General features: G+C 38.6%; 1 protein-coding gene across 2 annotated transcripts in view; it reads right to left on the reverse strand.

The window, feature by feature from the left end:
* Positions 1 to 12,666, reverse strand: part of Adamts3 (ADAM metallopeptidase with thrombospondin type 1 motif 3) — a 220,030-nt gene that overhangs the window by 7,159 nt on the left and 200,205 nt on the right. The window contains exons 16-19 of one of the 2 annotated variants that reach the window (XM_059275220.1): positions 9,612 to 9,692; positions 8,149 to 8,312; positions 2,697 to 2,862; positions 166 to 298 (exon numbers count right to left, since the gene is read on the reverse strand). In XM_059275220.1, the coding sequence (XP_059131203.1) occupies positions 166 to 298; positions 2,697 to 2,862; positions 8,149 to 8,312; positions 9,612 to 9,692 (544 nt within the window). Of the gene's footprint in view, positions 1 to 165; positions 299 to 2,696; positions 2,863 to 8,148; positions 8,313 to 9,611; positions 9,693 to 10,942; positions 11,027 to 12,666 lie in introns of both variants that reach the window. The other variant, XM_059275221.1, reaches the window with a different exon arrangement.

The raw sequence follows: 12,666 nt of genomic DNA on the forward strand, positions 1-12,666 counted from the left end.
AGTCAACGAGTAGAAGGTAATACTTAGATAAAAGCAAGTAGCTATCAAATATCAAAAGAAACAGAACTACTTAAACGGGTAAATGTAACAGCTTTGAATAAAATAAAACTTTAAAGACAGTCCCACTCCGGCTATGGCAGCAGGGTGGCATAATTTAGTGCTTACAGTGGGTGTGTGCACTCCTGAATGTTGCACATGCGTCTAATGGGTTTTGGCTTTTTATTGACCTCACAGAAGCTGCGATGAACCATTTTACTATCGCTTTTCCTTCGGCATCCATATTTTGTATACTGGAAACCTGGAACAGAAAGTAAGGTTGCTTTTAGCCACTTACTAACGTTATGCATTTGAATACTGATTCATACATTCCTTTAGCGAATATCCGAGTACACATACTGTGCCCGGTACTATCATAAGTGTTCCCATTTAAAAGAGACTGAAAATGAATTTAAAATGAAAAAGTCCATTTTCTCAGGACTTAACATTTAGTAAATGTGGAAACTTTTAAAGCAGTACCTGTGTACTTGCCAGTGAAGATGGAATGTTCACGGGGAGGTGCAAGAGATGGGTAAGAAAGCCACTGTGGGGATCAAAGCTGAGCACAGGCCTTTACACAGCTTAGTGATGAACTTTCTGCAGGGCCAGAAAGGAACACACAGAAGAAGCCACTAGCTTGGCTGATGGCAAGGGACAGGGGAAGTCTTACAGACCAATAACTTCTTGAGCAGAACAATACAGCTCAAACTGTGTTGGATAAAGGAAATTGCATGCCATCCATGTCACATGCAAGACAGAACATAGGTCAGGTTAAGGTGCTTCTGGTGGGTGGAGAACATGTCATGTATGAAGAGGAAGGTGGTAAGAAAGCATCAGATCTACAAAGCCATGGGCCCCAGATAAGCATTTGGGCCTGAAGGTCATAGGGAGTGGTTGACCAAAGAAGGTCTCCCAACATTCATTATTCTGATATATGTAAAACAAACCAGTTTTTTTTTTTTTAAAAAAAACTGATTATTGAAGGCCATGGCACTGTTAGAAGAAAAATGGTGTTTACTGTCAGTGTGCAAAGTCACCTTAAAGAGCTGTTGGAGAAAGGGCAGGGCACACACTGTGTCTAGTACAAAAAGAGGATCAGTGTGGGAAGCAGATGGTCTTCCTCTCAAGTAGAAACCAAACCAGCAGGAATAATTTCCTAAACTGCATTTTTATGGCATTTACTATTCTTGAAACATATATGCCAGGCATTTTGTACAATGCCATTACAATATGCATTGTTTAATGGTCCCTAATGAGGAGGCTCAGCTTATTAACTTTCCACAAGAACACTACTTGAGTGGCTCTGTCTTCAAGGCCACATGTCAGCCGACTGAAGGATTTTAATTGGGAGAACGATATAATTCTATCCACTCATTAACTTAAAAACATTATCATGTAAATAGAGAAGCAAGTCAAAGTCAGCAGAGGAAATGCAATAATCTTCTCTTCCAAAACAGTGAAGGAAGCCTGGTGAGGCAGGACAGATGCCCTGCATATTAAAATGTTACTGATAACCCTGAGGACCATGTAGATATCAAGCATACAAAGAAGAGGACTCAAATTAAATCAGCATATCTCGCAATGATGAAAGAAGTGCCATTCTTAAAAGTCTCTGTCCAGGAACACTAGAAATGGTCTGAAAGTGTAATTAAAAACTGGTTTTCCCGGAATTACCTACTATGAATATTTTTCTCTTTATTCAGTATTTAATTATGTAGTGATTACTGTAACTGTTCTGTCATTGCCTGCTTAGTGCTAGAGTATCTGTTGTGCAGAACTAGACAAGTAGATGATGGGAGGAACTGATAAAACTGGGATCCATCTCATGGATCTGTTCTAGGGAAATGAGAGATGCCACGCCGCACAGCAAGGCAGCCGGTTGGTCAGCGAACCTGGTCTGAATCCTGTTTTTGGAAAACCACTTCCTGTCCCTGTGTTTCAATTTCACCATCAGAATAGAGATAAAGATAGTACTGACACCACAGAGCCATTGTGAATATCGACACATGGAGATATGAAGCATTCCGTGTGGCGGCTAGCCTCTAAAACACAGCATCACCAGATCTATAGTCAAAGGTAATTCACTGCTGAAATAGACAAGTGAGCATACACATGGAGGGCAAAATGGAGAGGAGAGGAGAGGCAGCCACCAGAGGAAACTGGATTGGACGCAGCTTTAGATTTTGGGAAAAGTGATTAAGGTGTTACTGTGTTGAACACAAGACAGGAAGAACCTGGGAGGAAAGAGCAGAGGGATATTATGGTCTGCCCTTGTTTTAAGTGGAATCACATCCTTTGCAAACTCTGAGAAATAACTAACAACGGCTTTGTATTTAGAGTTTGATTGTTTGGTATTTCTCCAACTGCAGCTTCAAATTAGAGACAGTTATTGGAGTAAAAGCAAGATTGGCTTTTTGTATGATTGACATACATATTGACATAAAATTTACTGTGAAAAAAAAAGACATAAAAGTAGGAGAATCAGATGGATGAGGAAAGTGAGCAGCAGGCGTAGGAGTGGGACAGGAGAGGGTGGTGTGTGTGTGTGTGTGTGATCAAAATGCACTATATAAGTGTATATGAAGTGCCATAATTGAACACATTATTACATAGACCAATACACAGTGATAAACTGCTTTGAAAATGTATGCGGTTGTTACCTCCACCACAGGGTTTGGAGCACTGAGACCAACTCTTCAGTGCCCACTCGAAGGTGTCCAGCTCCTCCTGGATGACATTGTTGCTGTTGATTGTTGGGACAGAGTCTTCATGAATGATGTACTTATACGTCAGGCTAGAGCGGGTGTCATTCTCCTGAGGTATGATCTAATACGAATAAATGCGAGAGATATGCAATTAATCTATAAACAACTAGAGACTCAACTATACATTTAAGCATTTCAGAATTATTGATGTTTTGAAAACTGGAAAATGTTTAAGGTAGTTCTTAGAATGTTTTTTTTTTCCTTCAACTCAAGTGGTAGTGTGCAATATTAAAGAAAAACTTTGAATATATTAATATAAAAATATGCTGGGGTAAAGGTTGATATTATCAAAATAACTGCTATTTTCTATAGGCTACTTAAATTATACCATCTCTTCCGTTATTTTAAAGTTCAAATGCTTTATTATAATAGCTATGTTCCCACCAGGAAAAAAAAACATTTTAGAAAAAGATACAGAAAGTGAAAACCATTCATAAGTCTATAGAACAAGAGAAAACCAAAGTAACTTTTATTATTTTGGGATATTCCCTCAAAACAGTAGCATCATGTATATGTGTGTGAGCATAAACAGTACTGATCAATGAATATGTGTATGCAGTAGAATTTATGTACCTTTCTGGAGACTGCTGATTTTCCTCAGAACACCAAAGACTTTTAAATATTCCATTTGTCACTACACATAATATTCCCTCTACTAACTGGATGAGGAAAAGACCATTTTAAGTATAGGTTTCCCCAATTTAGGATTGGCTTGCCCTTTGTCCATTAATCATATGCTTGGGCGCCATTCTCCCCTCTTTCTAAATCAGTACATTTTTCCTCTTTTGGTCATTGCTGTAGTCCCGACATGTCCAAGACTGAGTTTGAAAAGCTCGTGACTTCTGCCTTTGTTGCACTGGCTCAGTTTCTCTGCTCCTTCTAGGGGAATTCTGTGTCAGGTACCATGAATGTTTAATCAGCTTCTGCAGTGGCTCAAGCGGTGAGGGGAAAAAAGCCTGCCAGCCGCTGCACAGGAAGCTTAGCATCATAGGCTGAGGCCTTTCAACAGCAGTAGACCGGGCCAGAGAATGAGAGCAGCCCCACTTGACAAGCCTCAGGTGCTGATGGCACAGCTGTCAGCTACCTCATGGGAGTCACGGTGCCACGAGTGGTCAGGTAACCTGCTTCCAGATCTACCATCCACAGATCCTAAGGGCTATGCCTTTGTTTACCTACTTACTATGTTTGAATTTGCCATGTAGTAACAGATAGCTAATACTGACAAATACGTGCAAAAATAACTTAAGTTTATGCAAAATTGATTGCAAATGATTCATAAGCCTAAATGAAAATGTAAAACCTTTGGAAAATAAGAGAAATGTTTTGATGTTACATTGAGCAAAATGTTCTTCCATAATACCTAGATACTAATCCATCAAGAAAAAGCCCTTATGAGTACAACTTTAGTAAAGATGAGAGAAGGAAAAGACAAGCTGGGTATTGGGAAATATTTCTAATCATGTGTACTTGACAAGTCCTGTGAAACACAAAGTGAACCCTTAAATTTAGGACTAACAGTGGACAGCAGACCTGAAAGGGCATCTCAAAGACAATATCCATAAAGAAGAAAACAAAAAAACAAGCGGAAAAATTTGATTTGGTAGAATATAAATTTAGAAATTTGATTTAGATTAGTATAACTTTTTAAGAAGGCATCCCACAACACATTTCACACCAAGCAGATGCTTTCTGCATTCTGCCATGAGAGCAATCGAGTTCCATCCCGACATGGAACTGTAACCTCCACAAAACGTGAGAGAACATTTCTGGTGGAATGTGATGGATACCGTGGCGATGACAGTGCTCTCTGAAAGAAAAGGACATGCCCTGTTCTTAGGTCCCGATGGGGCCAGAATCTAGACCTTTGCCTAGGTGTTGAGGATGAGCCAAGCCTTGAAGCATTGCTATGCTGATCATATCAAGGTCAGAGAGCTTGGGATGTGCAGGGCCCAAAGAAGAGAAAGCTGCACGGAAGGGTGGCCCCACAGCTCTCGGGTCTTGACCAGAGGCCGCCTGGTCTGGGTATTGTCAGCAGGAGATGCCATGTGCCCTCAAGAAGCCACTGCAAGACAGTAAGACAAAGAGACTCAAGCACAGCTAGGGCTGGGAGTCAGGGGGAATTTTTCCAGCAGAGTGAAGAGGGCTCAGTAACACTTCATGTTGTAAAAATGAGGTCGAGTAGAAACAGATCGGTCCTAATGAAGAAGAACAAGAGGCTTCGAACGGTCCAAGACTTAACAGCCTCAGGACCAAAGCCAAGGGACCATTCATACAGGTGTATTATGTAAAGTGAAGCAGGTGACTGTGACCCGGGGGGGGGGGGGGGGAGACAGAAGCTTCCAGCAGAAGCACACAGCTTGGAGATTGAGAATTTAAAGGGCATGCTGGATATACTGGTAAACATAGAAGGAAACACAAAACACCACCACATGGAAATGCTAGGAAAGAAAGTACACCAGTTGACATGAAGAAAATCCTGGCTAGGATATAGGGTAGACTGGGAGGTCAAACTTAAAACAGGCCAGTGCAAATTATTTATATTTTTAAAATATGTCAAAAGGTTAAAGTGATTTGGAAAGGAATCCCATGAACACAGATGGAGTTGAGGTCTTAAAGATACAATGAGGAATTTACTCAAATGTAGTATAAAACATTTTACTAGTTAAGAGAGTCAAATTCTTAGTGAACTCCAAGTATGATCAATACAAAGCTCACTGAGTCCACCATGGTAAAACTGCTAAACAATGAGCATAAAGAGAAAAATCCTTCACTTCCCAGGGAAATGACAAATTCAAAGTGACCTCTGTGTGTTGGGGTGAAGGAACAGAGTCAGAATGACAAAGTCCACGCCACACAGGAACAAAGGCACACAGCTCTAGCCACGGCTCCCTGGCAAAGAAGGAGAGTTAGAAGTATATCCAAAAGCTAGAGTGTCCTGGTATAAAGAAGCAAGCCCACAGTCCTCACTGAGGATGCTGGTGATAAAGGGACTCCTCCAGTGTGAAAGGTCACTTGTGGAAAGCAGGTAATTTCCCAACACATGGAATCATCTTCAGTGGGAACCTATTGTTTAAGACTGAGGTACCCTGGGCATGGTAACCATGAGAAATCCCATGTCAAGCAGCCTGGACAACCTGCTCCAGCCTAGGGATGGGAGATAGCTGCCGGAATCAGTCATGAAAAGAGGTGGCTACATTGAGAGTCCACCTATTCCATTCAGAATGGCTATCATCAAGATAAAAGGGATAACAAATACTGGTGGGGATATGGAAAAAGAGGAACTTTCTATGCCACTGGTCACCATGTAAACTAGAGCAGCCACTATGGATGCTGAGCTACTATATGACCCAGCTATACCACACTTGTGTATATACTTGAAGGAATCTAAACAGACCACAGAAGTACCCACCATGTTTATTGCAGCATTAGTCATACTATGAAACCAACTTAGATGTCCATCCACAGATGACCACATAAAGGAACTGTGGTACATATGAAACTAGGGTTTTAGCCAAGCCACTAAGAATGAACATATGACCTTTACAGCAAAATGCATAGAAGTGGTGAGCATGCTAAGGGAAATAAGCCAGACTCAGAAAGACAAGCATTGCACGCAAGGGTCTCATTTCTCACATGTAGGAAAATTACTATATGTATGAATGATATGAAAGTAGAGGGGGGATATGATAGAATAAAGGCTTCCGGAGGGAAGGAGACCAAGGCAGTTGTGTACTTGGTGGGGAAAGTCAGTCAGACATTGCGAGTTTAATCTCAAATCAGGTAGGTGCCTATCTGTGACATGAAAACAGAAATCAGACTAGAGTACAAAGGGACCAGCTGTAGGAAGAAGCAAAGGTGGGTAAGGCAGGGGTAAATATGAGCAAAGCAGAGTGACATCTAAAATCACAATGAAACCTAGAGTTCTCACATTAATTAAAACAGTAATATAAAATCCTTAAAAAATAGCTACATAAAACAGGCACACCATATTCAGAGTTCTCATAGAAATGAGAAAATGATGATTAATGGAGTCTAGTAGACAAAGGTTCTGCCAGTGACAAAAACACACCTGCTGTTTATTAACCCCTTACTTGCACACTTTGCCAGAGGAGGCTGTGACCTGAGCGCTTCAAAACCTTCCTTTGGAGCTCTGACACTTTGGACAGTTTTCACATTTCTAATTGTTTTAAAAGTATGGCTCAGACACAACTTTCAAAAGTTCTGGACGATAATTATCTCTTTACAAAGTTTGAATATTATTGCTCATTTGTTTCCATCTTATCTTTCTATAATTTTGTGTGCTTTATTAAGCCCTTTCAGTTCTGTTCAGTATCACATAGAAGCTGCCTGTACCATATACATGTATATTATGAAACAGCACCGCCTTATCGGCTACGTCTGCACATGACCATGGCTTTAAGGAACCCTTTGCTGCTTCCCAGGAGAGTTCTCAGAGCAGACTCCCAGGGGCTGCTGAGTTGAGTCTCCTAGGCAGGCAGACTCCTCCTTGGGGGCTGTCATCACACTACAAACATCCATCAAATAAGCTCATGTCTCCTGCTGCAGGTGGCCAGATCTTTCTCAGTGATAATCCCTCAATTCCCTAAAAGCAACAATTACTTCTCTAATAATTAACATAATCTGTTAGTATAGCATATAACATAATGACTTCTTTTTGGTATATCTCTTCAACATTGTCCAAACACTGATAGTTAACTAAATAATTAATAGACTTTCATGCAGTGGCTTTCCTGATAGAATTCTGGCAAAAAAAAAAAAAAAGTCCACATCACCTGCGTTTATGGTTTGAAAAAAAAACTGCTGATATAGATTTCTTGATGTATTATAGATTCATTGTGTATTGTAAATAATATGCTTATACAGTGAGTAAGTATATTGTAAATAACATGCTTATACAGTAAGTAAGTATAAAGACATCTCTAAATCAAAACTACAAAACTGGTAATACCCTAATTTAACACTTCCTACAGGTATCTTTCAAGAATGAGGGGGAAATATTGGCATTTTGGAAAACTTGAAAGCTGCTGAGAAAATTCATTAACAATATGCTCATACCACAAAAACTGCCAAAGGAAGTTCTGCATACAGAAGGTAAATAATCGTGGATAAAAGGGGACATCGAAAATAGTAAGTTTGTGACTAAATATAAATTAGTCAAGTAAAATATACTTACTAAACTATGAGAATGTTGCACACAGAACAAGGAGACATAAATAGAATTGCAAGGAAATATTCAGCTGTATATTTTAACTAAGCATGTTTTCAGGTAAGTTAAATTATAAAATTATAAACAAAACCAACTACATACATGTTGCACGGCACATACCAGAACAATAACAGGGTCATGAAGGGGCCCATCCGTGTGGAGAGTTTCAATGTCATCTTCAATGTTGTAATCCCACTCGACACCAAGATCTATGAAGGTCCGTGACTTGGCTTCCTCCCCTTTCCCATTTAAAATGTAGTGACCTGTGGCTTGGTTCTTAATAGCTAAATGAAGGGAAATGAGTGATAGGCACACATTTATCATATGTCAGTGCTGATGAGCCATAGCACATTCCCCCATTTTATTAATAAAAACCATTGATGTCTCTGCCTTATTAGTATCAAGCAGTCAAAACGAATGTTAGTTCTAATGGTTCCCCCATTCCTTCCATTAGGCTAAACCTTTGAGAAGCATTCCTAACCCAGTTAAATGGATACAAATGGTTAAAAAAAATAATGTTTGCAAATATTCCCATTTGGAAACATTGTCAAAGAGATTAGCAGATTCTAACTCACTTATCCTATACATTTCCTTGGAAGCTGGGACCCTTTGGATATAATGGATATCAAACTATCTCTTTAAATATTGGTAAGACATTGATAACCACCCTAAAGAGCCAAAATGATTTCCAGGCCAATAACTTTCCTGATGACAGTAAAATCCCCAGACTACCCAGCAACTGATTATATATATATATATATATATATAATGAATTAAGAGTTCTTAATTCATTATATATATATATATAATGAATTAAGAGTTCTTAATTCATTATAGATCTGTTGTTACTATAATGTACAGTACTTCTCTCATGGGAATACAGCTTCCAGGTATTAGGAAAAAGTAACACTGGAATAGCAAAATTCTCCTGTGGCAGATTTACAAAGAATTTGAAATCTACAAAAAAAATTATTCAAAATATATAAAACTATTCATCAGCCATTTCTAACATAAAGATGGGAAGTTTGGGGTTGGAGAGATAGCTCAGCAGTTAAGAGCACTGGCTGCTCTTCCAGAGGCCCTGAGTTCAATTCCCAGCACCCACATGATGGCTCTCAACCATCTGCAATGAGATCTGGTGCCCTCTTGTGGCATGAAGTTGTACATGCAGAGCACTCATACATAAAATATAAAGAAAAGAAATTTTTAAAAAAATCATAAATTTTTCTATTGCCTTCCTTGAATGGTATGTCATATTTTTATCATCTCCTAACTCAGAGCAAAATATGATTAATAAATATAAACTTGTAAAATTTTCTCAGGAGTTATGAACTAATTCCTTTTCTACCAAAAATTGAACTTTCAGTTTTAAATATTTGTTTTAATGTGAGGCTAGTTGGGAGAAATTATTAAACTTCACATAGTATCTAATTAATGGATTTATGTATAATCCTCATTCTTGTGTGTATAGTATGTATACTACACATACATACATATACACATACATATTCCCCTGTGGAGTGTCTTTGACATTTCGTGTTTATGTGCATGGAAAAGCAGCGCTGACAGACAGAAACACTTACCAAGAACATGAGGAGAAGCCTCGTCTTCTTGGATTAGCACATGTCTAGCCCCAGGGGGAATATCAAACATCTTAAGGTACCCTTTTGCATGTGTGGTGAATATTGGAGGAAGCAGAGAGAACAAAGGTAACACTATGGTTAGTCCAGCACTGCATCCCTACGGCTCCTGCACGCAGAAGAGGGCATCCATAAACTGAAAGGTGCATCTCAGAAATGAACTCTACAGCCTTGAGACAGGTTAAACAAGGGAGAAAAATTCCACCGAGGAGGAGGAAAACTCATAGGCAGTGTTGACCTATGAGTCGCATCAACAATTCAGGCAAACAGTCATGCTTTCCTGAGTCGCTCTGTATTATTCTAGTTTTTATACCTACTCCTTTAAGTGGTAGTTTTAATAGAAGTTGTTAGGTGGTGAACATGAGATATTCCTTCTGCCTACATATTGTTATAAAAGCCTATGGCACTATAAATGGCTAAGCTTCCTTATATTGAAATGCTTTAATATTTAGAATCCCACTTAAAAAAACACTTAACACACACCTTGCATTCAGTTTTTATCTTTCATGTACTGCTTTTACAAATGCTCTAGCTTCAGTTTTCTAAGCCAGGAATTATAAATTGATAGCCTTAATTAACTAAAAAAATAAATTAATAGCCTTAAATTGATTAGAAGTTTACATTCTTATAGGAAAAATCTTAACATTACCATAAGCCCTAAAATTATATCAAGGATCACTTACAACTTTGTCCATGACTATGAATCAACAATAGAACAAATTGAGAGCCAGATGTGTTATATCTCATGGCTGGTGAATGAATGAGTCAGATCCAGGTAAAGTGATGCCTGCCTAGAACTCAGCATTTGTGAAGGTAAGGCAAGAGGATATTGAGTTTGAAATCAGTTATATAGGAAGACTCTGTCTCAAATAAAAACAAATGTAGGAAATTATGCAACTTAAACTTTAAGTATATTATGGAGCATCTAGTTTACATAATCCAGGATTTATGCCAAAAGAAATCTAGATAGAAATATATAGTTACTGACAGAATCCGAAAAAATTGTTATTTGTATATGTATAATTAATATTTATTTATAATAGATGGACTTACCCAACTCTTATATAATGTTTATTAGGGTCCTAAGTAAATGTAGTTGTCATTTAGGATCAGAGTTTTCAGCACCATACCCTAAGGTACAGTTCAACACAGGAGCTGTAGTGTTTGCCTGAGTAAGAAACAGCTAAAAGCGACATGCTTAAGATGCCCAGGAATGCACATCAGTGTGAGGTCACTTATGGATGCCCATCTTTCTGCAGCGTGCTACAACTTACCCAGTACATTTTTAGTTTCTCTTGTTTCAGCAAGAGAAATATTACGAGCTCCTTTGGGTAAAATGAATGCGCCTCTCGTCTTCCCTTAAATAGAATGTCATTAATTAGTGGAGGTTTCGTGTTTACCAAAGTCTTGCTGTTTCATTGACTACCCCATAAGCCATACAGATTTTATTGGGTAAGATATAAAACATGTTCTGAAACTTTAAATTTTTCAAGTCAAAATGCGTTTACTGCAGTTAGCAAATGCTGATAGACTGTTAATAGTCAATGAAAGTAAGACTGGGCATGAATGCAAAATGATGGAGGAGATTGGAAGTTGAATACTTGCAGATTTCATTTTCCAGAAACTTGAGTTCCTTATGGCATCTCTTGCTTAAATGTTTGCCTGTTGGAAAAGGTTAATTAGTCTATTGCATGACTATGAGGACATTCACGAAGAGAAATGGAGGCTAGATTGTCTTTGACCACCCTGAATCTGAGTGACTGAAGGGACACTTCCCATGTTCTTTTGACTTTGATTCTTGTTTAGCATATTTTTTGAGATGGTCTGAAAACAGTACCATATCTTTATAGTACACAAAATGCAGAAAGAAGAGGTTTCCTTACATTAATTCATCCTGAAAATAAAACCAATTATTCTACACCCCCAAATAGAAAAATAAATGTAACTTCAGTAAAGCAAGAACATTCCAGCCTCTCATAGCAATGCAGAGAAAATTATATTTGATTGTAACAAAAGTGTAACATTTGTACTTCAGTTCTGTTTGCTCTGTTAAAACAATGCAAACAGCCAGCCAGAAGTGGCATTATTTGCTCTCAAATCTCAAAGTAGAAACCCTGATAATTCATCCTAAAGGAATAGCAAAGACATTAAGGATCAGGGACCACAGTTAAAAATGGCACATCACAAAGCAAATCTGACAGTAGAATTCACCAGAGTCAGGTAGCCAGGGCATAATTTGTATAAAAATGGCTGGGCGGTGATGGTGCATGCCTTTAATCCCAGCACTCGTGAGGCAGAGGCAGGTGGATCTCTGTGAGTTCGAGGCCAGCCTGGTCTACAGCGAGATCCAGGACAGGTACCAAAACTACACAGAGAAACCCTGTCTCGAAAAAAAAAAAACAAATAAATAAATAAATAAAAATTGAAATTAAAATGGACAATAAGGATTACTTCATTTGGATGAAAACCAATATAACAATATGTGTTCTTCTATAAGTTATAATCAATTAAAGTAAACCAAATTCTTTTTTGAGGATTTATTTTATCATTTTATGTGTATGAGTGTGTTGCCTCCATGTATGTCTGTGCACCACTTGTGTGCCTGTAGAGGTGAGAAGAGGGGGCTGGAGCTACAGATGGTTGTGAGCCACCATGTGGGTGCTGGGAACAGAACCCAGAGCCTCTGGAAGAGCAGCCAGTGCTATTAACCTGGGAGGCAACTTCCAGCCCCAAACCAAATTTCTCTGTGCCTTCTCGCATCCCATCAGACATTATTCTGATAGTGCCAGAGGAGGTTTAGGAGGATCTTCATGACAACTTCATGTCACGTTTACCATTAGCTGCTAAATTTCCTGAAATAGTTTTCCAATAAACCCTCATCAAATATGTGGATATTTGTTATGCTGTATAAATGTTTGTATGTATTGCATAGAAATCCTTATATAAATTATGAAACTATAAATGTTCATATATACTACCTATTGCATGAGGATAGCTT

Source organism: Peromyscus eremicus, chromosome 10 (assembly GCF_949786415.1).
Source record: "Peromyscus eremicus chromosome 10, PerEre_H2_v1, whole genome shotgun sequence".
In the NCBI taxonomy this organism is placed as follows: Eukaryota; Metazoa; Chordata; class Mammalia; order Rodentia; family Cricetidae; genus Peromyscus; species Peromyscus eremicus.